Consider the following 26,904-nt stretch of genomic DNA (forward strand, 5'->3'; position numbering starts at 1 on the left):
TCTCTCTCTCTCTCTCTCTCTCTCTCTCTGTGTGTGTGTGTGTGTGTGTGTTACATGTGTGGAGTTCAGAAGACAACCTTAGGGATCTCTCCTTGTCCTCACCCTGCTTCAGACAGGGCTCCTCCTTTGTGTTTGCTGCTGTGTCGACCAAGACTTTGGAGATTTCTTTCTCCCACTTCACTGTAGAAGAACTGCAATTACCCTGCTGCATCTGGATTTGCAGGGTTTCTGGGTATTGAAACTTTGCTCCTCACATTTCACAGCAAGCCCTGTACCCACAAACCATCTCCCTAACCCCACTCAGGTTTCCAGTCTTTCTTCAGATTTAGTTCATTTGTATCTGGTTTGAGTCCCTTTTAAATTTCCTTTTTTCTCTATTCTGATCATTTACTTAGGTTTCATATTCAACACCTGATAAGTTTAACTCCAGTTTCACCTGGCATGGAAAGTCTGCACCAACAATGGTCAAACAGTTCTCTCTCCACTGCCAGACTTGACTTCCATTTTATCGCAGTGGTTATAGAACTCCATAAAATTTTGATGAGGTTTTACGTTTTATTTATCAATTGCCTGTACTTCAAATTTAAACGTAAACTAATGAAAGCAGGGTATTGTTATTATTTATTGTTGTACCCTGTATATGTAATGATGCCTAACATAGCACAGACAGGCACCTTTTGTGCTAAAACAATGTACAAATAAGTTAGTCTAGAAGCTGTGATCCGAACTGCAGGATATAAGACAATGGGATGTTCATCATGTTTGTGCTGAGATCCTGGATGCCTATGATGTATAAGTGGTAAAATAATGAGTAAACAACCTAGAAAATTATAAGGTTCCATGGACATCAGTTCTTTCCACAATAAGGATCCTGTTTAATGGATACAAATTCACAGGCAGATGGAAAGAAGAGCTGGGGTGTGTAATTGAAGCTGAGGAAAGAGAACTTCATGAAAGATTTCCTATAAAAAATGGATTTCAACTATGTTCAGAAACAGTAATGGATAGAAACTCTCAACTTTGGTAAGTTTTCAGTTTTGTTTACTTGACACTGTGCCGTCTGTACAGGCACGGGCAAAATCGTTTCTGTGCCTATGTTATTTAAATGAAGTCAGAAATTTAATGTGACTTTCAAACTTGTTTTCTACGTGAGACACGCACCAAGCAGTGCAGCACAATCTCAAGGTCACATCATAACAGTAATAGGAGAGAAGGAACCTGAAACGAGCTTGTCTGACTGAGTCGAGACTGTGAGCTCTCAAATATGATGCACTGTCTCACAGCCACTGAGCAAGTCCCTGGAGCTCATCACAGGAGACCCAGCAATGGCTGTCCTTGTTAAATGAATGTGATCTGTCTGGGAAAGCATGTTATTAATGAGATACTCAAAATTGTTTTAGATAATCTAGAGTAGAACAGTATGCTTTCAAGAGAAAAGAGACATTTAGAACCTCAGCCTTTCTCCTCAGGAGTAATCAAGGGAACGCCATAGGCTATGCTCCTCACTGCTTCTTTCTTTCCTGGTTTCTGCTCCCTTCCCATCCTGCTTGCTCCTCCCTTCATCTTGTCCATTTCTTTGTTTCCACTGTTCTCCCTCTCCTCCTAGCTACTTTTAATACTTGGCTTCTTTATATTTTTTATGATTTACATTTCCAAGAGCCTACCTACTGTCATAGGCAAATAACAATTCTGCACTGGGAAGTCTCAAATCTGCTATAGATGGAATGTTTGTGTACTCTTGAAATTCATACATAGAAGCTGGTCATGGTAGGGCCTTTAGAATGTTATGCACAAGAGCATTTAAACTCTCCATTGTTGAATACATACAACATGAATTTCTACTGTTGATAAATCCCATGGATGGTACATTTTGTTAGAGCATCTTAAATGGACTAAGGTACAATTTCCTGAAATTCCTCAGCAATTTGCAAAAATCTTAACTATAACACTCGACCCTTAAAGAATATATTACTCAAAATCTGAGTCTGTATAGTCATTGTGACCTTCCTCATCTACAAGATTTGAAATCCTCAGAAGTACTTTTTACAATGGAAATTCTAAATCTAATTCATTAAGTGAGTTTTTATTAAAAAAAAAACACTACATTGCAAATACCATGTCAGAAGATTTGGGACCACCTGTAAAATGGCATAGAAGACCGAGAGCAAGGTAGCCTGGGTTTCTAACCCTAGATTTAGCTCTGTAAAACAGCCAGTCACACCACCCCCATCTCAGATAAGTGGAGAGTTTCTTGGCAGTCTGAGACTGGGAACCTCCAAGGTCCCGTGTGATTGGATTGGACCCACCGCAATATCTCATGGCATTCTCTCATTTTAAGGGTATGATTTTAAATACAACTGAGACAAGGTTCTGTTGCCATGAGGTCCTATTCAACATGGTTTACAATAAGATTGAGGCTATCTTTTGGCTCTTAAAAACTAGTCTTAACACTTCTTGACAATTTAAGGGAAACTAGTTTTTCTGTCATGGTAGACTTCCACGTCCTTCTAAGACCTCCCCACAATATGAGTACAAGTAAAGCTTCTATGTTTTTATTTTGCTACTTAGATTTCGTGTAAATACATAGGTTAGAAGTATCACTGGCCAGAAGGACTCAAAACCTAACATCACAGAAGGTAATATAAAGTGATGGAAAATGAAAGCGAGCAGTAAACCTTTAACGCACATTAAATGAACTTGAGGCTTACCTCTGTATCTTGCATATGTAAGATGTGTATGTAGGAATGTGTGCGTGCATATATATGTAGAGGTGTGTGCATGCCTGTGTGTGTGTGTGTGTGTGTGTGTGTGTGTGTGTGTGTGTGTGTGTGGACTTACTTGAATAGGACTATATAAAGAACTAAAATATATATTGTAAAGGTGTTCCCATATTTTCTTCAGCATAAACAGGTTACTAGCCTTCTGTATATTCTTCTGCACTTTATTGCTGTATGATATTTAGTCTTCTATCTTCTTGTAATCACTTAGAAAATACCTTATATGTAGCTATATGTCATGTATTAATAACTAAAAGTAATCTCTTCTTACAATAGTTTTCAATATCAGATGTGGTAGTTTTCATCATTCTTTTTGCAGGGCATGGTACTATATTTCACTCAATGGATATCCCTCAGTCTCATCCTGGTGGACAGCTGGTGTCTTTCTGACACTACTTCCAGAACTGTTTGCAGTGTGTTGCTTTATAATACTTCTGTTATGCTAATTTTAATATTGCTTTGGTTTGGATTCTCTACTGTGAACTATTCATTCTTGTACAGTGCCATAGTTTTAACCATGGAGATAGAGATGTCTGTGGCTGATGGTTGGTGTTTGTCTTTTCTCATTGCTCTTTTGTTTTTTAGGTGCTTCTTTCTGCATTAGGTTTCTTAAGTGAAATATTAATACTGTTGATAAAGAGAAGAAACATTTTACTGGTTACTTCTAGGCATGTATAATCAATATGAGTTACTTAAAGGGAGGATTACAAGCTGGAAGAATGGGCTTTATAATATGGTTAGTGCCAGAGAAAGTGAGCTGTAGAAGAGATATTTGATAACCATATTCCAGGTTCTGTAGAAAAGTATCCCTTCCCCTCTTCCTCTATTCTCTCTCTCTACACACACACACACACACACACACACACACACACACACACACACGTGTGTGTGTGATATACATACATATATACATACACACATAACATACAATACAGAGAGAGAGAGAGAGAGAGAGAGAGAGAGAGAGAGAGAGAGAGAGAGAAACACAAAGAGAAAGGTATTCTTTGGTTCTAATAAAAGTAGAAAAAGAAACTTCTAGCCAGGAGATCCTTTTGTGAATAACCTGAATAACATGGATACTCTGTGGTTAAAGAGATCTTACTATTAGTTAAATATACACATATATGTATATATACACACAAATACATAAATACAGCTTTCAGTGTCCATTTCTGTTATGTGTTTATGGTTTCAGGGATAACCACTCTGTACTCAATAGCCAGTGAGGGGGCTCGTCCCTGAGAAAGGCTAATTCTCCTTCTCCCAGCAGTCATCACTTCAGCCTATATGAGAAGTGATGTAATTCTGTTTTAATGTAAGAATGAATTTTAACATAAAAATAAATAAATAAGATGCAGTACTCTGAGTATACTCAAATATTCTGAAACCTCAAAGAGTTAAAGCCTGCTATATAAACAGTGTTGGTGTGGCCAGGATGAGGGTAGTGTGGCCAGGATGAGGAGTTGTAGTAATAGGGAGCTGTGGGGCTGCTCCCCAGCACCCCAGCCGCACCCCGGCCACCTGGCTAGCTTATACCCCCAAAATAATTACACGGACACTGTCTTCTTTTAATCACTGCTTGGCCCATTTCTATCTAGCCTCTTCTAGGCTAACTCTCACACCTGGACTAGCCCATTTCTAATAATCTGCTGTAGCCCACAAGGTGGCTTACCAGGGAGATTCTGGCCTACATCCATCCTGGGTTGGAGCTTCATCGCGTGCGCCTCAGAGAGCACAGCTCTCGCCTCTGCCCGCAAGAGTGGAGCATCGTGTCTCTCTGAGGCGTCTGCCCCCGAGAGCAGAGCTGTTGAGTCTCTGAGCTCACTTCCTCTTCCTCCCAGAGTTCTGTTCTGTTTACTCCTCCCACCTATGTTTTAACCTATCAGGGCAAGCAGCTTCTTTATTTAATTAACCAATGACCTTCCTCCATCAAGGAGTGGTGAGCTGCAGGAGGTCTGCACAGGCAGCACCCTTCATTCTCCTTTTCCCAGCTGCTGGCTGGACCAAACGAGATCTCATTTGCCTTAAAACTAAGTTCACCTGAGGGAAATGCAGACGCCCTGACATGTGCTTGAGAATTCCTTTGACTCTCCCAACATCCCAATTCCACTTTACTCCAAAATTTTGGTTGCAGGTCCTTTACAGTTTTTTTTTTCAAACAGCAAGCATGTCTCTTTAGTCATATTTATGAAAGGAAGAAATAAAGGAAAACTCTAGAAGCAATTTCTTCTATTCTTTTCTGTCACAATACTTCATACTATTTTCAGTTTGAGGAGTCGTATTTCCTAGAACCGCCAAGAGGACACAGGGACTTCCCCAGCGCAGCTGAAAGAATTGTAGGAGTGAACAATAAGGTGGAGACTGGAATGGGTTGTTAACATCCTGAGTAAGTATGATCCTGTTATCTGAAGAATCTGACAGACCCGTGTTTCCCTGATCAACAAGAAAGAACCATTAGCTGTGGATACAGAGTGTCAAGCAAAACACAGCGATAAATAATGTAGAAGAGAGAGTTAGCTGAGGAACATATATACAAACAGACATACACATATATGCTCACACACACATATATATATGCACACACATGTACATATATGCTGTGTCTATGCCCATTTGTATAGACAATCTGCATTAGAGAGCAATCCAAGAATAGAATTTAAGGGTTTCCTGGCTGGTACATCCAGAGAACATTATGACAGTGATTACCACTGATTATTGTGATTAAAAAATAAAAAGGCCTTACAAATGGAAAAACCTTAAATGGCCTTGTTAGAGAAAGAACATAAACAGACGAAGGCAGTCATTGCAAAAGACAGACAATATTGAGCTGAGGACCTAAATGGAAAGGATCAGTCTGCAGCCCAATGCACTTCTCTGTCTTACCTGTGAATAAGTAGAAATATAATTCCAGAGCGAATGTCTAGGATATCTCTCAATCTTGTCCTTAGCAAATAGGAATGGGCTTTATGGAACTGTAGGCTGTTTCCAGCACTGTTAAATCTCGATCTTAAAACTCACCCTGTTCTGCCAGGCAGTGGTGGAACACACCTTTAATCCCAGCACTCAGGAGGCAGAGGCAGGTATGTCTCTGAGTGGAGACCAGCCTGGTCTACCGAGCAAGTTCCAGGACAGCCAAGACTTCACAGAGAAACCATGTCTAGAAACAAAAACAAAAACAAAAAAACTCTACCTGTCCCATATAGTTATGTATAAAGTAAGTATTTTTAAAGGGGTTAACACAAAACTCAAATAACAAGCAGCGTTTTCTCTCTATATACACACATTACTTTTCACACATAATCAAATAAATTATAATCTTGACTATAATATTATTTGCAGCAATTTACTTTTTTTTCTGAGCATAACTCTTATTGTATTGAAATATTTAAGTGATTCACATTCAGTGTTTCCAATCCACTTTTCCTGGCTTGCGAAACTTTTTAAGGAAACATTAGCATTTTCAGGCACCAGATGTTTTGACATAAGGAGAAGCAATATGTAAATTTTAATCCATGCTAGGAACAATAGCCCGGAGGCAACTCTTCTTATTATGTGAATCATATACTTAACCACAATGTGGTGGATTCTATCAAAATCCTAACCATCCAGAATGCTGTAATCTTGTCTCATGGTTGCCAATTAATGAAACTGATACCTATTTAAGATGGTAGGTATGTAATGTAACAAATAAGTGATATCATATTGTTCCTGTTAGCCATCACATCCTCAGAACTCCTAAGGCGAATAATTTTTAATGACTTTCAAGGTGGGTTTTACCCTTCTTTCTGGCGGTTAACCAAATCATTCTTTATATTATATTTTCATGTTTTAAAATTAAAGACATCAACCATTATAGTGAGAAATAATAAAGTGTGTTAAAGCGTTCTCCACTTTTTGTCTGAACTCAAAGTTTTACGTGTGTATATGTGTGTGCACATATATGTGCCTCTTTGTATGTGTGCTTTTGTGAGTGTGTATGTGTATGTGTCTCTGCGTGTCTGTGCCCATTCCCATGTTTTCATGAGTGCCTCTGTGCATGTGTGTTTTGGTGTACATGTATGTTTGTGTGTCTGTGTGTGTCTGTGTGTGTGTTTCCAATAAAAGACATTTAAAGATGGCTTCAAATGTTCCTTCTGTGTCTTCAGGGGGTGCAGAGAAAAATGTAGAGTTCAATAAATCAATAAAAAAGGAAAAAACAACACATTATCTAAGTACATATACATTCAAATGACAAAATTAAAATTCATCCTGTCTCAACCTTTTTAATCTATGTAAGGTTTTTAAAATCATTGGCTTATTTTTATGTGCATTGCATTGGCTATTCTTTCTATACAGGTTTTATCATATCAATCTGTATTTTGAGAATTGATAGTGTTTTACAACATCTATTTTCTGGTACTTATTCTTAAAAAATAATGAACTTATGTTTCAATCAAAGTATCTTTTTATACTAATTTTAAATGGTCCTGCTTTATCATTTTTGGTACAAGTATATAAGAACAAAATCCATAAACATGGTATTAAATATTAGAAAGTCTTAACGCTTCTGAATTCCTTATTAATTTCGTTATCAAGGGATGGGCGTAGTCAATAGCAATTAGCAGCTCTAAAACGTTTTACATATCAGAATACAGTATTCTATTTATCCTAGATTGTCTGGGGAGCATCTAGTATATTAAAAAGGCTTTGCAGCTTTCTGGTGATTTCACTGCTACCATCATGCCTGTTAGCAATTTTGCAACATCCTGATAAATATTTTCCATAAATCAAAGCCATAACAGCATGCAGAAGCAGATGGCAGGAGACCACATTAGAGAATGTAACAGTTACTTTCCATAATGGAAAAATATTGGGTCTTTGTTGTCAGTCTGGGCTGTGTAACAAGCAGTTGTCAGTTGTGAAGTCTTGCAGCACGTAAGTATCCTGTCAGGTGATTAACCCGTATGGCATCTCCCTCTGAAGTCTATATACAAGGGCAGAATAAAGAGAAGCATATTAAAACCCTTAATGGTTATGTTCTTTCATTTAATATACGCAAAGAAAATATTGGTACATTTAAAAAGTACTTGAACAAAAATTCATGTATGCATTTAAAGTACACCAATGTTCTTCATTTTCATAGAAAATAAGACACATTACTTTGTTATTAAAATGAAAAATAGCAATAATTATAAATTCTACAGTCTTATTATATTAGCAATGTTTTCTTGATATAACCAATGTTAGACTAAAATTATTGGAATGTTACTTCAGCTACTCATATATATGTGTAATGCTATTAAAGTCAAAGATTTTAACTACATTGTTGTTATTAAGATTAAATAGCTGAATTAATTTTTAGCTTAGCATGCCATAAGCAACCTCTATGCTGGTAGACAAGATTCTGGAATGTAGTTTGTCTACATCTTCATATACAGATTTTTCAAAGTAAGAGATAACTTATGGTTATATAATTCTTTGGAAACAATAATGGTTCCCTCTTTCTTTTGACTATTTTGTTACATAAAATAAGATTTAAAAATTATAAAGTTTGCTTTGGCAGAAATTTTTACCACCTTTAAAACTTTAAAGGTAAGCCGGGCGGTGGTGGCGCACGCCTGTAATCCCAGCACTCAGGAGGCAGAGGCAGGCGGATCTCTGTGAGTTCGAGACCAGCCTGGTCTACAAAGGGAGTTCCAGGACAGGCTCCAAAGCTACAGAGAAACCCTGTCTCGAAAAAACAAAAAAAAAAAAAAAACTTTAAAGGTAACATAGGAATAAGAATGTAATTTTGCAAACAGCAAAGTCATTATTTTTGTTCTTTAAACCTACTAAACTATGAAAACCAGAATTTTACCGAGGATCTTATCAGCAGAAACAATAGAAATAATTTGATTGTTAAGAAATACACAATGTAAGAAATATGCAAACAAGGCCTCCAATGAGGATAAAAACCTCCCCTTTATGTATAGAATGTACACAAGGGCATTTTATTCCCTAATTAGATGAATTTTGGGAGAGAGTGTTTTTATAGCAACTCAGTTCTGATCATTTCTCATACACTGACATTCTAAACGAAACTCAGAAAACAAAAGAACACGTGACACAGAAACTGTGAAGTAGGCTTTACAAAAACCAAACTTTCACCACCACCAAGTCAGGAGCAGCCTATGTCGGCTAGTTTTGAACAGGTCCCATAGCCTTCTTGGTTTTTTAATTCACTCTTCACCTGTTGCAGCTTCCCCGAGTGTTCTTATTACAAGGATATAGCACTAGGTCCAGAGGAAGGGTAGCTTCTTGTAGCTTTTTAACCTCTCAATGTAAAACAAAATGTTTTCCTTATTTTCAAATTACGCCTTTAATCCCAGCACTCGAGAGGCAGAGGCAGGTGGATCTCTGTGAGTTCGAGGCCAGCCTGGTCTACAAAGGGAGTTCCAGGAGAAGCTCCAAAGCTACAGAGAAACCCTGTCTCGAAAAACCAAAAAAATAAATAAAATAAAATAAAAAAATAAAATGCATATCAGTGAATAATGATAAGAAGTTTATCACAGTGTCAGCACTCACTTCATAGGCAATAGGGAGAAATATCTGTCTGGGTAATTTCCAGGAACTCAGGTTGATATAAACTTATAATGAGACAAGGCCTGAGGTAGACCAAATGATGCACCTTTATGCATCTATGGAATCTTTCCTCATCTATACTGAAGTAAATTCAAGCCTCAGTTGCTTTCACTAAACCCAGATTGACCAAATGCTGATAAAACAGCAATATGATTAATGAATTTGAATTTTCATGAACAATTTAGATATTATGAGAAAAGAAAATATCAGCATAAAGATATTGTAGAAAAGTCCAGTGCGCTCAAATTCTTTTTGAGACTTACATTGCTCTGTGTATTGGCCCTACAATCAATAATACATGTCCAATTAAAAATTAGAATGTTCTGTTATGACATCCATTTACTTAGACTTATAAAGCCCTTGTAACGGTACAAGAAAGGGGGGGGGCATTTTTATAATACCACTAACAATATTAAATGAAAAGAAAAGTAAACAATTTTTCTTTTATGAAATGTAATTTATCCTAAGGTTGTGGTAAATGGGCACACAAAATCAAGACATTTTTTATGTGTATTTTTGAAGGAAATCCCTAGGAAGCATTTTAAGTACAGTCACATATGAGCACGAAGAAATGAGAGTGAAAATGAAGGGGAAGGCTGTTTCTGGTGTCTACAGGTCATCTGGCTATTTATTTTTCAGAGGAATTATTTTATCTTTACAGATTAAGGCAGGGTCACTGATAAGACCCTCAACCGAGAGAGTTTGTCCTAGGCACGTGTTCTCCAACTGATACAGGAAGGCTTCCAGAGAACAAGCATTAGAGAAAATGAACACTACACATTACAGCTAATCATTGGGGGTCTTATTATTGCCAGAGAATTGGGAAATGAAAAAGGCTGATTAATGCAAATCCACAAGAAGGAAATCAGCATTTTATAATAAATGAGAAAAGAGATTGGTTGGGACATTATCTTGAAATTTTTACTAAAGTTATCATTGAAATTGTACATTAATTCTTTGCATATTAGCAAATTGTTTATTAATAGTGATTTGATAATCAGTCTTCTGTGGTAGAATGCTTTGACAAATAGTTCTTCTGTCTCTGTTAGGTAAAGTCTGCAACAATATTCTTTTATTCATCTGTTTTCATGAGATTTTTTTTTCTAAGATTCCTAGATGCTTAAATAGCTATTTTTTCAGTTTATATTTTTTAACTTGATATTTATGTGTCATGCCAAACTTCACTGTAAGATGTATACAAAATATAATACTTACAGAAAACATAATTTTAAATACACAACACAAAAGAGTCATTTTTTTGAGTAAGGATTGTTGCTTGGCTGTTGACTACTTTGTGACTAGACAACTTCTGATAAATAATTTTACATTTGGTGTGCTTTTACTTTTCTATGCAACTTCAGTGCTATTAGAATTAGAATATTGATGGTGATAAGTACTCCCTCCACTATATGAGGCATTGACTGACATACCCATGTTCGTATGTGGGTTACAGATGTGATGCAGAAACTTTTCATTTGGTGTCCATGGATAGATACATTTTGGGGAGCTTTAAAACTTTATGTTGTGGGAAAATTATTGTCCATGCAAAGTTCTGTATTTTTCTAGAAAAAGAAGAGATGGCTGTTGTTAAGTTCTCAAGGCCTCTATGCTGTGAAGTTAAAAATTACTGTCTAAATGTTTTAAATTATTTTGGACACAGGGGGCGTAATACCATTCCACTCTGTCTTAAAATTATTTTTACCCAAGTTTTAATTTTCTGAAATTGCACATTCTGAATGGAGCTTTAAATTTATTAGCCTTCTCTCCAGAATTATCAATCTGTGTGCCAAGTCCGTATCTTACCCAATACCATGGGATCTCAGTTTCACGAACAAGCAGTATTACTTCATGAGAATGGAAGATGGTGTCAAATCAACAGTATCACCTGAGAAAGTCTTAGACTATCACAAAAGAGAACAGTAGAGTCTCAAAAGAAATAATCTTCCAGCTAGAATAGTATGGTCCCCATGGGCCACAAAACATTCATTCCCCTATGATTTGCAAAGTCAGATCAAATTATCACCCCTGAGAGAAACTTTTGCCATTATTATTAAAAGTGTTAAATGCCCTCTGGAAAAAAATTGAGAAAAATCTGTTTTCCAATAACATATTTTAGGTTGACTCAATCCATCTGACTTTAATGGTCATTCCTAGAAATTATGAATATGACAATTAAATTATTTTAATACTCCCAAATCTGAGCTGATATATGGTAAGCAAGAAACTATCAATGTCCAGGAGATAGCATTTCATCATTTTTCTTTAGCATAAGGACTTGAAAGATTTTGATGACATATTGTGTACAAAATACTGAACACTTGAATATTTCAGATATCACAGCTCAACCAAGAAATATACATTTTGTTATCTAAATTCCTATTCTAATGACAAATATAACCTCTAGTGTATTATGGCATCCGGGATGTATTTGTCTTTACAACTAAATGTAAACATCGTTTCTCACACCTCCTGAAAAAAGGGATATAGATCTGTCAACCAAACGTCTCCTGAAGATATTTGTCTACTTATTTTCTTTGATCATTTGGTTGATAGTGGTCCCCTCTATTAAATCCCCTTATATCTATACTGTGCATTTTACCTGCTGCATTTTCCCTCAGCTTCGTAACCATCTTTGCTTTCTTTGAATTCTTTTATTTCACAACTTATGTTTAGATTTAAATTCTGCACATTCTCTAGCTTTTGGTTTTGTTTTCCTGTTGTCTTGTTAAGTGTCTCCTCAAGAATTAGATCCTGTGCTTCTCATCTGCTCTACATTTTCTCAGGGCCCAGCACAGATCTGACTCCCCATTAACATTGATTCATTGATGATCATTCATTAAGATATAGTCACATGCCAGATATAGCAATATATGTGTTGATAAATCCCCAAAGTTTAGACAAGTTAGAGAATAAAAGCACAAATGAAATACTGTACATGCAAATACTTGCATTGTACTAACTGGTGACAGAAAGGAAGACCATAGGGCACTCTAAGTTTCAAGGGAAAAAGAACTTTATCTTCCCCTCACATTTGAATAAAATAAAAAGTAATTTCAGCTAACAGATTATCAATTGGCAGTCTAATATTCAATATGTGGTCAATCTTTGAGAAAACCCTTATGAATAAGAAATCTATATCTCACATTGGACATGAAAACAAATTTTAATCCAAACAAATGTTTCTAGTATGGAGAAATTTTATACTTTAGTTACTAAAATTGATTATCATATATCTTTTGAAGAGCAACGGAATAGTTGGTATATAGTTTATGACATTATTCAGGTAATCAGATGAATGAAACAAAATAAAATAATATGTCCTACTTACACTATGTATGTGTGCATTTGTGTAAAACAGGTAAGACTGAGGGCCATGTTCTGGAGCTGAGCCCTCACTGGTTCGTATCTGAAGAGGGCATAGATACATAAATATGCAAGAAGATGTTCAGAATTGGGCTCATTGAACTGATTTTTAAAAGTCAGGATCTAATTTTAGAAAATAACATTTTTAGAAACGTTTTTGTTTTATTTTGAGAAATTCTCATGTTATTACAGACTGAGTTTCAAGTATAAGTAAAAATATTCATTTTATAAGCCAATTTCCCAACAAGAGTCCAACCATACATAATATGTCCATCAGACAATGGAGAGGAAATTATCACCTAATTTGTTAGTCTTGATTCGTTACAAAAACGATGCTATAAGAGGTGACACAGAATATGGAAGTGGGAGGGGAGCGGTATATCGCAGTCTCTTTAAGGACTATAGTTCCAATAACATCATGTCATTGCTCTGCAGGTATCACACTAGAGTCATTATTAAGTAAGCCACTTTCCAAGAAAATCAAATTTAAGGAAATCTGGACTCTGTAGACAAAGGAGGAAACGAGACTGTGCTCTTCAGCGATTCTTTAACACCATGCTTCTTCTTCCCTAGGACTTGCCCATTGCTTCTTATCACTTTCCCCCCATGGGCAACATAATTCCTTTCAGAGAATTAAGAAAAAATAACGTGTGAAACGCAGATCATGATTGCATAGCACCAACATGGCGTTTCTTCCTGGTTGATGACTGGAGCCTGTTTGTGGCTTATAGTTCATCACCATCCTCGGAGCTGAAGCTGCTTCGACTGCTGGCTTTGGAAACCGCAGGGGAAGTGGCAGAGAGGAGAGGGTCTGTTCCAAAGGGGCACATTGTATCACTTAGTAGCAGGCCGTCCAATCTTTGCTCTTCCTTCAAAGCAGCGCTAAACGATAAATCTGTGAAGTGGGACAAAGGGTCAGAGAAGGCCACAGCTTGCTCGCAGAACTCCGGGCTTGTCCCCTGAGACGGAGTCAGTTGTTGGCAGCAGCCCACTACTGAGTTCTTCTCAGGATGGATCTGTTGTTTGGTGAGGTGGGGACTGAGATCAGCGGGGCCGAGTGAAGTCAGCATTGGCAGACCGTGAGCCCGTGCTTGTATCTCTAGTTCCTGCAATTTCCAATAAGAACTTGTAAATTGTTAAATAATGCGTTGGAAAAGTTGACATAATTATTGAAATCAAACTGGAAAAGAAAACAAAACAAATTAGCTAATGAACAAAATGAAGAGGACGGGAAACTACAAACATATTTTGTAAATAAGGAAATCTGGTGTACTTGCAATACCTAAAAATTACTTAAATTAAAGAAAAAAGTCCTTACAGTGTCTGTAAACCACATGATATGTGATGATATCATAGTGGCTAAATAGTGCACTACACAAATTGTAAAAAGTCTTCCACTTATGCCTCCTGGTTAATCTCCTGCTATAACTCAAGAGCATTTCACTGAAACAAGGTAAGTGTATAACTTGACCATGTGCCTGTCTGCATTAAAAGGAGATACAATTATGAAGCCCATATTTTAATATTTTGTTACACATGAATAGATGAAAGGTAAAAAGTAAACTGGTAAAATAAGCCTTGAGGCAATGAAATCCATAATGATGTCACTAAAGAAATTAAAGAGGAGGGAGAAATTTAGTGTCCAAAATCATCTAACAGAAGCCAAGTGCTTCTCTTGGTTGTTCTGTTTCTGTTTTCCAACGTGAGAGATGATATCGTGTGTGCAGCAAATGAGCATCATTTCCTGCATTTGGTAATTGGTTTTCACCCATTCTGTGTCTGTTTAAGTCATTTTGATCTTCGATCTCCAATTAAAATCTAATGGAAACAACCCAATTCAGAAGCTTGAAAAGGCAGTAAATTATTTTTCCAAAGGGGGAGAAAGTTGTTAATAAGCAAATGTATAAGTGAAACCAGTGAAGAAAAGCAGTGACGAGTTAGTTATACGTTCACTGTGCAGCTCACGGCAACCATCTCATGACAACCTGAATCCGGAGCACAAGCTGCCGGTTAGCCTGTTCTAATTTCTTCTGTCTGTGTTCTAACTCCCGGGCTCTTTGTTGTTCTTTCTGCAGCCACTTGATGTACTCCACTGATGCTTTCAGAATGGTTCCTTTGTTCCAGCGCATATCACTGTAGAAGGGGGAGATAACCTTTTCACAATTGTGCATGTCAGCAGAATTCATAAGAACTTACAAAATCTTTTACATTAATATGAAATAATGATTTACATGACTATTATTCACTCTTAGATATTATTGCTTCTGAATAGAAATTTTAATAGAATAGTTAAGAAGCCCTTATATAGTAAAATTAATCCCAGAATGAAAATAAGTGTCAAAAGAAAGTAATAAAGTGACTTTTTGTGGGAGAGCTAAATGCAATATCATGATTCTACCATTACAGTTTTTATATTTTTAGTGAAAATTGCTTTTATTATTAACTCTAAGATTAAAATCTATGTGCAGGATTTCTGCATTAATGAACTAGCAAATGTACATTTCTGACGACTTAAGCCTAAATTTTTTAAGATCGTTTCAAATGTACCAATCTTTTAACTTATTTCCTAATATGGTTGCTTTTGTTTCTAAGAAAGAAAAAAGGACATTCTTCCCTGAATGGTGATCCTGAATGGTTGTGAAACACAGCAGAGTTGGGCAACATTGCTTTATGCAACAGAGCAAGCTTCCTGAAACCATTTAATCAATTTTTCTGCACAAACAATAACGTCATTATTTTTAAAGTTGGACTCAGAGTACCATTTTTAGCTATTTTAATATTTTTAAAATATTTAAGATAATTAATAGAAACAAGCATTCCTCAAAACTCATTTAAGTTTGGCATAGAAAAATATGAAAATATTTTAATATAGTAGAAATAATAATATAGAAGTATAGAAGGAGCTAATAGTGATCTTAATTTCTGAAAACATTATGGATGTTATGCTGCATGAGAACTATTAATATCATTAGTAACAAGAGCAAACTAATTTCCAAATGTTAATTAATGTGGTTAGAAAATGATGGTGACTGAACCTGAAGTTCACTGGCTCTGCTAGATTGGCTGGCCAAGCAAGCGCTGAGACCCTCCTGTCTCCAACTCCCAGCAGACAGATTGCAGGCAAGCACATCCAAGCCTAGTTTTTATGTGGGTTCTGGGATCTAGACTCAGATCCTTGCACTTAAGTAGCAAGTATCATTCACTGAGCCGTGTCCCTCACTCTGTAAAATTATTTACACACATAGAGCAAAAATAAACATTTTCCAACAGTTGTTTTTGTTTTACTTTTCTGAGTATTATATTGAAAATAGTCCTAGTTTGTATGATTTTTCTAAACTAGAATAAAGTTAATAAATTATTCATTATGGGTCAGGAATATAAAGTCTGTGAAACAACTATTTGAACATTACTAATGAAAACAGGTTGGGGGACCATGTCATTAGCAGCAACAAATGAAGGAACGATACATCTTCATCCATTCTGCACAAAGGGTTAAAGACAACCGTCTACTGAAATGTACAAAACTACCTCCGTGTTTGCTCATTTTAAATATTATCTACTCAGCTTTCTAGGGCCACCATGACTATTAAGAACAACTCTATTCATGGGGATTTATCTCATGGTAGAGTAATTATGGAAAGACAAGTCATTTCTGTTGTTGAACCAAGAGGTAACTGTAACCGAGAAATACTGTGGTCTCCTGAATCGAAACTTTTAGGTAGTAGCAGGAACCATATGGAACCTTATTTTTGTTTCATTTCCTCCCCTGGGGGAAGGGTATATGAAGGAGGAAGAATAAGAAACAAAAGACATGGCTCACACCCATGCACATATGACCAACACTAAGTGGATCTAGTTAGATAAATAAAATGTATATCTAAAATACATAAATGTATGTATGTACATGTATATGGGGAAAGGAATGAGGGATATTTTCAAATTTCTTGGTATACATGCATAAAATTTTCAAACATAATGGAAAAATCAAAAGCAAAGTATGATTACAGTCAAATCTAAACACTTAAGCAGATTTAAATTTAAAATAAATCTACAAAATAGAGAAGGAGAACACAGTACTCTTTTGACTGGAACCGATGTCATTTGACTGTTCTTAGAGTTTGCTGCATCTGTTAATATTTGAATAAATAAGGCTTTGTTCTTCAAATGCTAAAAGTGTTCATATATATCTACATACATATATATATATATACACATGTATTCAGGAATATATGGTTCTCTCTTATGAGATAATCTCAAATACTGTAGGATTAAAAAATTAAAAGAATATAATGTTATCATAGAAATGAAGAATGTGAAGGCATGTCTAAACAAAGAAGGGAGACATTGTCATCTTATTTTCCATAACGCAATTATCCTTGAATATCTTAATATTTTTGGGAGGAGAGTTAAAAGTCTGAAGGTAGGGTCAAGACATTAAGATCTGAGGTGTAAATTAGTGTAGGATTTCCCTCAGGTAAAGCTGCAGAAAATGTGTATATCAGTTGTCACCTGGTGTGTGACATCCACTTTAAAGCAGCAGAATTTTAAAGATTTAATTTCTTTATTATGCATACACCATTCGGTCTCCATGTATGCCTGCAAGCCAGAAGAGGGCACCAGATCTCACTATAGATGGCCGTGAGCCACCATGTGGTTTCTGGGAATTCCTCCAGAACTTTAGAAGGAATTGTTCAGTGCCTCTTCATCTGAGTCTGTCCAGCCTCAAGTATCAGAATTTTATGACCAAGAAATGCAGAAAACACCAGGACAAGTCTGATTTGTATTTTTCTCAAATTATTTTTCTCAACTCTAATTTGTCTGTATATTTTTCTCTTTTAACTCCATGATTTTGATCTGCAAAGAAATAAAGTTTTTGAATGTTTTTTTAAAAATATTTATTTGTTTATTTGTTACGTACACAATATTCTGTCTGTGTGTATGTCTGCAGGCCAGAAGAGGGCACCAGACCTCATTACAGATGGTTGTGAGCCACCATGTGGTTGCCGGGAATTGAACTCAGGACCTTTGGAAGAGCAGGCAGTGAGCCATCTCTCCAGCCCTGAATGTTTTGATATATAAAAATGACAATGCCATTGAGTTTAGCATCTTCAAAGTAGCTCTGACCTCATTCCCCAGAATTTAGTTCAGAGAGCTGGAAAGGTCCTCAGCAGGAGTAGCTCCACCATGCCTGTGCCCAGGAACATGAGACATTTAGGTGAGCTCCAGGTCTTCTTGCTCACTATGCTTGCTTTACTGATCGTCTGTGGCTTCCTCCTTTTTTGGTTTGTTTGTTTGTTTGTTTCTTGAAACAAGGTTCATCATGTGACTTAAGATTAACTAAAAGTAACTGTGTAGCCAAAATTGGCCTTGGTCTCAGTAATCCTCCCTACTCTGCCTTTTATGTCGTAGAAATACAGATGTGAGCTACCACACCCAGCCATTTTCTTGAACTAAAAATCTAATAATAATTTCTCATCTTAATGGTCATCATCTATGTAACAGATTCAACTGAGAGTTATTTATCCAAACTCTTCATATTTTATAAGTTATAATCTCTTCATATTTTGTTGTTTTCCAATTGAACTTTTAGTTAGTTTAATGATTGCCGTAACATAGTAATGCTATTTCTTACTTTTCTTTCTTCAAATAGAATCCTGCCTTCTCTGTATTTTCCCTACAATCTTTCCCTGGTGTTATTCCTGAAGCTTTTAAAGGATTCATATTAGCATTTAAAATTTAACCAATCAGCTCAAATTGTTTCATAGACTAGTCATTCCTGGGGTCTTTGGACCCAGCATCTACTCTAGTAAAATCCTTTTCAAGATGCTAGATTCCATATTCAACCATGGCATCCTTACTGCTGAACCCCAAAGAATACTAAAGTCACTGGTGAAGTCTCAGTAAGGCAGGAAATGCAATATCCTAAAGCAAAATGTAGTGTTCAGGTGTTTGAATGACATGCTAGAAGTCATATATAGATATATAGATATATTCAATATTCAGCATGTTTACCGGAAAATCTTAATGTTATTTGTTAACAGATAGCATTATGAAAAATGAGAGTCAGGAGGATGGTGATCATAATGAATAAAAAGATACTTAAGAATGCATAGAGTGAAGGTTTCTCAACTACCTTTTATCTAAATCTGTGGGAAATAGATTTTCCATATTCTAGGCTAGCATGAGACAAACGATAGCCACAGACAGTTTTGGTCTATAGCTTCTGTGGCTGTAATCATTCTCTCTCACTTATATGTGGTTTTTGTCTGACTTGGGGACAATAATGGCAGAGTTAAATCACTGCACTACAACCTACATAAAACATAAGGCTTGATATATCTGTTGGAAAAGCTTGTCATGTGCTACACAATGAGTTAAACCAGAAAGAATTAGATTATCTAAACAACTATAATATGTTAAATATTACAAAGCTTCAGTCTTTATAATGTAGTCTCATTACTGATATTTCTATAAAAACAATTATAAAGGAAAGGCAATTAATTACTATAGTTTACAGATTTCTACTTTTAAATTTTTGTGTGCACGGAGGGGAGAGTTAGCTCAGTGATTAAGGCACTTGTTATTGCAGAGGACCCAAGGTTGATTCTCGACACCCACATAGTAGTTGACAAATGCCTAAAACTCTATTATCTGGGGTTCCAATGCCTTCTACTGTCCTCTGAGGCATTAGACATGTACATGGTCCATATATGTACACACAGGAGAAATATTCATACATATAAAACATGCATGTATTTTATTCATAAATGTATTCATACCTATAAAACAACAAAATAAATAAATCTAGAAACAAATAAGTTTATTTGTGTGCCTATCTGTGTTAATGTATGCAGTGTGTGTCCAAGTGTCTACAAGTGCCAGAAGATGCTGGAAGCCTGGATGGTTGTTAGTGACAGGCAGCTAGGAGCTGACCAACATAGGTGCTGGAAATGGAACTCAGTTGCTCTGGAAGAGCAGCATCCATTCTCAACCAGACTCAGCTGGACAACAGAAGAGTTCTCCATTTAGTGGCTTTAGCAGTTTTGAATGATTATCTCTAGAACCCAAACTTGGTCTGAGCGCTTCAGTTCTCTCTGCTGGGATGGGTCCTTCTGCCACGCTCACCTTGAAGCCTGTGCTTTCCAGTGTGCTACTGAAGATACATATCTCACTCATTTCTAACATGAGTTGTTTTATTGTCCAGATTAGTTATAACATTTAGATTTAAGGAAAGACTATTTAATGTCTCACAAGTATCACTTTATCAAACACTCTCCTTTCTAGATGGGGAAATTGTTGATATTTGGGGAGATCATATTTGAATCGTCATTCAAGCTGCAGATAATGACTTTGATCTTTGTACAAATGCTCTACTTTCAAAATTGAAATTTTGATTAGTTATTTCTTGATATTTACAATCTCAAACACTGTATATCTGGCTTTATGTTTGCCACCAAAATCTGGTCGGCATCACTCACCAGTATCTTACAATTCTACGTTAGCATGAGTCTCTCTAGAGCCTGAACATATTTGACATTGTGGCAATTTAATTTTAATGCTCACATAAATCTTAAGTTGGAAGCAATGCTATTATCATAAGTTGAATATCCAAGTCATTATCATAAACAGCTTTTGACACTACCATGAAATTGCCAATACTGTTAGTATGCAGAGAGCCACTGTGATCTGAGGGCAACTCGCACACTTATTTTGACTATCAGAAGGACGGGGCAAGGGAATGTCTTGATGCTGAAATAGATATTTTAAAGGAAGACCAGAAGAAGACTTATCTTTGCTGTAAGATGCTTCGTTTCCTGGTCATTGGATCTGTCCTCCCTTTCCCCACCCACCCATTTGTGGGACACTGAAACTACAACATTATTGCGCAAATGATTTTGAACTCACGGATCATTAGACTTTGGAATAAGAGTGCCAAGCTCCTTGATTCGGTAATTAATATTATACCTTCTTCTTCTTTCAACTATTAAGAAAGAAATATTATTGATTATTCTCATTAAAACACAGTTCACTGTTGGTCAGCTGTAAATTTAATAATCTTTAAAAAATAGTAAAGAAGATATTCCCAGTTAGTCAAAGGACAGTTTTTAATAATAAGATAAAAACTCAAATATGTCTTATATCAGCAGGAAAATTTGTAATAATAAAATTGTGAATGTATACTTCATAACATGATAAAATATTTTGCCCCCAAATGATTTTTTTTTTGAATCCACTCACATTACTATATACATTTATGAATATATATGCATATGCTTATCCTGTTTAGTTGATACCTCACTCATACTCATACTGGCAGAGTATTAGTGTAATCTTTCAAGGTCATTCACCATGTTTTACCCTTCTCATATACTCTCCTCAATGTTTAGCACATTGCAAATATATGTGATAAGCTAACAATAACTACATCTCTTGGGATGGAGAGTTGGCTTAGTGGTTAAAAGCACTTGTTATTGCCAAGAACCCAGGTTTGATTCCGAGTACCCACATGGAAGTCCACCATCTCCTTGGGTATCAGGCATATATGTGGTGCAATACACTCATACACACAAAATAATAAGAAAATAAATCTAAATAATTAAATAAAAATAAAACTTTAAAAAAAAGGCAGATGGTGGAGGCATACACCTTTAATCCCAGCACTCAGGAGGCAGAGGCAGGCATACCTCTATGAGTTCAAGGACAGGCTGGTCTACAGAGTTTCAAGACAGGCAAGACTACACAGAAAAACCCTGTTCTGAAAAACTAAACAAGAAAAAAAAAGGAAAATTAAAAAATAATTATATCCCCAGAGAGCTTGGCCTACATAGGTGTTAACTAAATATATGTGAATTAGACTACGAGTTGCTTTTCTCTTAATTAGCAGTTAGTGTGTGTGTGTGTGTGTGTGTGTGTGTGTGTGTGTGTGTGTGTTTGTGTAGACATACATACAATAGCATGTGTAGAAGTCAGAGGACATCTTGTAGTGATAGGAACTCTCATTGCACTATATGGATCATGGGGATCAAACTCAGGCTGTCAGACTTGGCAGCAGTGCCTTCGCCCACCTTACTGGTACTATTTCCTTAATTATAAGGTTTTTCAAACTCTTGATTGACTCAGACAAATTTGGTAGGATTGTTGAACATGTTTTTACCTCATCAAAGAATTCTCATTTATGTAGAATCAGTATATGCACTCCCGAAATGTCATTAGGTGAGGCTGTTATTACATGTGCAATGTTAGCCATTCGAGAACTATAGATAGAAGCCCTTCAAAATTTCTTGCTGCTTATTTTTCTATAAATTCATTATTTATAGCAATTTTGTGTATATAGAAACAATTCACTGTTGGCAATATAATGAGTTTCTTATATTGGTCCTATATAATATTTTTGCTGTAGATTATATGTATAAAGTATTCAGGGAAATTTGTGCAAAAAAAGGCCACAAAAAAGAAAAGTATACTTCAAAAACATTGTAAAATAGCTAAATAGTGCCTGCTTGAGAACTAAGATCTGCTGCATGAGAAGAAGAAAGTGACTAACAAAGACCATTTGCCTTCCTAAATCCTTCTCTGCAAAGCCAGGGACCATTAGTGAGCTTCATCTTCAGGGTTAACACGTTCAAATCAGAGTACATTCAATCGCTGAGCTTGACTGCCTCTTCACTAACCATTGTTCTTTGTACATGACTTACAGGGCAGCTGAATATTTCTACATAAATAAACAAAAGTAAAACTGAGAGAAAAATGTGTATGCTTTTCAGAGAAAACTCGAGACAATTCTGTGTCCACATACTTTATCTATCACCAACGAAACATGCAACACCAATGAAGCAAGTTCATGATTCAATCTCAAAACACATTAGTTTTAAGTTTGTTCAAAGTATTTTACCTAGCTCCACATTGTGCATGCTTTCAAAAACTACTTTCTTCTTCTTCGATTCTGCGTATAACATTTTAAATGAGCAATTACAGCTTCAGTTGCTCTTGAATAAACAAGTTATTTGTAAATTGCGAAATTTCACTAGTCATTATGATTTTGGCATATTCTGTCAAGTCTAATCCCTAAATCCACTGCATTCTACTGGCATTCAGTAGACTACTCTTGCATTCTCTGGCCAGGGAAGACCAAGACCAAGAGAATCCTATTGAATGGCACTCTGACTAACTTGCACAAGAAATTTCCTCTTTCACTCCAAGGCTCATTTCCAGGCCCAGGACAACCTATGGCCTAAAATCTCCTCTCCTGAGGGAATGAGCTTCCACCTTTAACTCTGCATAATCAAAGGGTTACATATGTTTGGAGCAGAGTGGTAACTCAGGTTTCAAAGCTACTGATAGCATAAAATAGAAAGACACAAGAAATACGTTGCAAGCTAAAGGCTTGCATCAATATTGCCAGGCCAAACCCAGAGATCCTGAGAATTTCAATCTGCTCTTGGCTTTCCAGGTTTTAATAAAGATTTAACATTTTCAAATTTGATTTTTATCTTTGGCATGTTTAGGCAGCAGATAAAGGCAACCTCCTTTGTAGTTTTGCAATGACTTCTCATGTTCTGTAGCTTTAACTGTTTTATATTTGTCATCTATAAAATACACAGCACTAAATTTTTAACATTGATTTACCATAAAATGAAATGACTTAGCATGAGAATCCAGTTACATAACACTTTGATAGGACAAATAGCAGACACCAATAATCCTATCCATTAAAGGCCTGTTTTTGTTTTTTGTTTTTAATTGCCTACATAGAGAACAGAAGGAGAGACAGGGCAGTAACTTCATGGGACCTATGGCTCCCCAGTATATTAACTAATAGAACCAGTCATCAGCCCTGCCCACTGCTGCCCCCCCCCCTTACCTCACATTCTAAATCAAAGTTGTCTGCAATGCCCTTGAGAACTAAGGGAACCCAAAGGTTATGGCTCAAAAGAGTTGGAGCAAGGTCCAGCGCTGCTCACTGTCAGTTAACTGTTACCAGTCTGATGTGGCAGTTGCAATAAGAACTGGGAAGGCAATAAGAAGTGGGAAGGGTTTCACATGTTCATGCAGAATGGATTTCAGTCCATTGCACATAAGAAAATTGCTGGTTTGACTTGCGGCTTTACTCTTTCATTTCCCTTGCTACTCTTTCTCTGTTGAGACTCGTGTCTTGGAACAAAGCTGCTTCACACTCAATTAGTGGAAGTCACTTGAAATAGCGAATCTCTTAAGACAAGACTGAGCACTGTAAACCCCAGCCTTGCTGCTAATCTACCTCTCTCAGCTGCATTTCTCCAGGTCCTATGACTGGTTATCTGAGTGAAAATGACCTAAAGAAGGCACGAAGAATTCAACATTATGGCATAAGCCATGCCTTTCAGTTAATGTATCATTGAAAAAGATTATACTCAAGAGATGCCCTGCCGGGCGGTGGTGGCACACGCCTTTAATCCCAGCACTCGGGAGGCAGAGGCAGGCGGATCTCTGGGATTTCGAGACCAGCCTGGTCTACAGAGCTAGTTCCAGGACAGGCTCCAAAGCCACAGAGAAACCCTGTCTCGAAAAACCAAAAAAAAAAAAAGAGATGCCCTATCATATTACAAAAGCAATTGTTCAACTATGTTCATAGCAGCATTATTTATAATGGCAGAACCTGGAAACAACCGAGATGCCCTTCAATGGAAGAATGGATGAAGAAAGTGTGGAATATATACATATTAGAGTACTACTCAGAGGTAAAAAACAATGTCATCTTGAATTTTGCATGCAAATGGATGGAAATAGAAAACACTATCCTGAGTGATGTAACCCAGACCCAAAAAGATGAAAATGGGATGTACTCACTCATAACTGGTTTCTAGCCATAAATAAAGGACATTGAGCCTATAATTCGTGACCCTAGAGAAGCTAAATAAGAAGGTGAACCCAAAGAAAAACGTACAGTTATCCTCCTGGATATTGGAAGTAGACAAGATTGCCGGGCAAAAATTGGGAACTTGGGGGTGGGGTGGGATGAGGGAAAGGGAAAATGGGGAGAGAAAAGTGAGAAGGGGAGGATGGGGAGAGCTTGGGAATGGGATGGTTGGGATAAAGGAAGGGTTGATATGAAAGCAGGAAAGTATATATCTTAATTAAGGAAGCCATTTTAGGGTTGGCAAGAGTCTTGACTCTAAAGAGATTCCCAGGTGTCGAGGGAGATGTCTCCAGCTAGTTCCTTGGGCATCTGAGGAGAGGGAACCTGAAATGACCCTATCCTATAGCCATACTGATGAATATCTTACATAACACCATAGAACCTTCATCTGGCGGTGGATGGAAATAGAGACAGAGACCCACATTGGAGCACCGGACTGAGCTCCCAAGGTCCAAATGAGGAGCAGAAGGAGGGAGAACATGAGCAAAGAAGTCAGGACCGCGAGGGGTGCACCCACCCACTGAGACAGTGGGGCTGATCTATTGGGAGCTCACCAAGGCCAGCTGGACTGGGACTGAATAAGCATGGGATAAAACCGGACTCTCTGAACATGGCGAACAATGAGGGCTGATGAGAAGCCAAGGACAATGGCACTAGGTTTTGATCCTACTGCATGTACTGGCTTTGTGGGAGCCTAGCCTGTTTGGATGCTCACCTTCCTAAACCCGGATGGATGGGGGAGGACCTTGGACTTCCCACAGGGCAGGGAACCCTGACTGCTCTTTGGACTGGAAAGGGAGGGGGAGAGGAGTGGGGGGAGGGGGAGGGAAATGGGAGACTAAGAGGAGGTGGAAAATTTTTCAATAAAAAAAAGAAAAGGGAGGAGCAAGTTGATACTGAAAAACGAGAATATGTACTTGTTTCTGACAGCATGAAGTACACTTTATAGCCAGTTGCTTCTTTAAATCTATGAGCTGGTGAATCACAACACTGCTCAAATGTAACCAAATGCACTCATCTCAGTCAAACACGCCCTGCCCGAGAAAGGAGGGTAAAGAGACTGTTCAGCTTGTCTCATTTCATGAAAATGCCAAACTTTTTCTAAAGTTCTCAAGGTTTGCCTGTCTAAAATCAGCTCAAGTTGCTAAGCATGGACAATTAATTTCAATAATCCAATTTTAAGCAGCAATGGTACCACAGCAAAAGACAACTTCGTTCTGCATGCATTTCCTCTTGTATTGATTTTTTCTGAAGGAAAAAGAAAACATACTCACTGAGGTTGTGGTTGTCCTTTTTCTGTCTCTCTTTTGCCAAAGCTCTAGTGTCAGTTTCTGAACAAAAGAAACAGTTGAAACAGAGTTCAGTTCTGCTCTGAAGCCTTTCCCTGCAATGTTCAGAAACACTGGGTAGGAAAAGAGGATTGCCTGTTCTAGAATACTGCAATAATATGCCTGATGCCATATGCAGAAATTTAGGAGATGATTCAGTAAAAGACAGTGGCAAAGTCGTAAAGACCTGGAGAAGCAAAAACCTTATCTGTTTTTATAGCTTTTCATTTTGAAGTCATGTGGTCAATTATCAGACTTATGGTCTCAGGCTCTTCACCTGGGAAATGAATATATTACAACAGCTACCTGATAAACAATGAAAGGGTTTCATAGGCATGTTGCATGAAAACGCTAAACTATTCATTAATGTCTATCGTTTCTATATTTTTGAGATTCAGAAATTAACTTTGTGTCATCCAAAATATCTATGATTGCTACGTCAAAGGAATAGAAACTAGCTATATATCTTAGATGTGTATGCCAAAACCATCCTACCACTCAGGAAATAACAAAGTTCGCTGGGCTTGATGGCCATCAACTCTGTAAAGTGCCTAAAATAATTCTGACTCTGTGGTCTTCATAGCATGAGTAGTTCATTCACCGTTATCAGCATCCATTGGGATTATGATACCAATAGAATGTTAAGGGAATGTCCTTGGTGGCTCTAAGAGCTACTTCTCTTGTGCTGTCTATAGGACCTTCTGGAGAGGTGCACGCAGTTACAAAGCAAGACTACTTGTCGATTTACAGCATTTTCACACCCTGGGCTAATACCAGCTTTGGAATGTATTGCCTAGCCCAGTCACATGTCACAGACTGTACTCTGCATGGTTCCCAGAGTGACTCATAAGAGACTCTGAGTCACAACAATTGGCTAAGCTTCTCCTGGATCCTTAGGTCAAGAAGATGGAATCAAACTTTTAAAGTTTGAAAGAAGCAT

The 26,904-nt window shown here is 37.0% G+C and overlaps 1 protein-coding gene across 2 annotated transcripts in view; it reads right to left on the reverse strand.

Moving 5' to 3' along the window:
- Window positions 1-13,465: 13,465 nt before the first annotated feature.
- Tfec (transcription factor EC) overlaps window positions 13,466-26,904 on the reverse strand; it is a 33,898-nt gene continuing 20,459 nt past the window's right edge. For both annotated transcript variants that reach the window (XM_005363746.2, XM_005363747.2), the window contains exons 3-6: window positions 25,911-25,967; window positions 20,646-20,721; window positions 14,726-14,873; window positions 13,466-13,846 (exon numbers count right to left, since the gene is read on the reverse strand). In XM_005363746.2, the coding sequence (XP_005363803.1) occupies window positions 13,466-13,846; window positions 14,726-14,873; window positions 20,646-20,721; window positions 25,911-25,967 (662 nt within the window). The remainder of the gene's footprint in view (window positions 13,847-14,725; window positions 14,874-20,645; window positions 20,722-25,910; window positions 25,968-26,904) is intronic.

Source organism: Microtus ochrogaster, linkage group LG10 (genome assembly GCF_000317375.1).
Source record: "Microtus ochrogaster isolate Prairie Vole_2 linkage group LG10, MicOch1.0, whole genome shotgun sequence".
NCBI lineage: Eukaryota > Metazoa > Chordata > Mammalia > Rodentia > Cricetidae > Microtus > Microtus ochrogaster.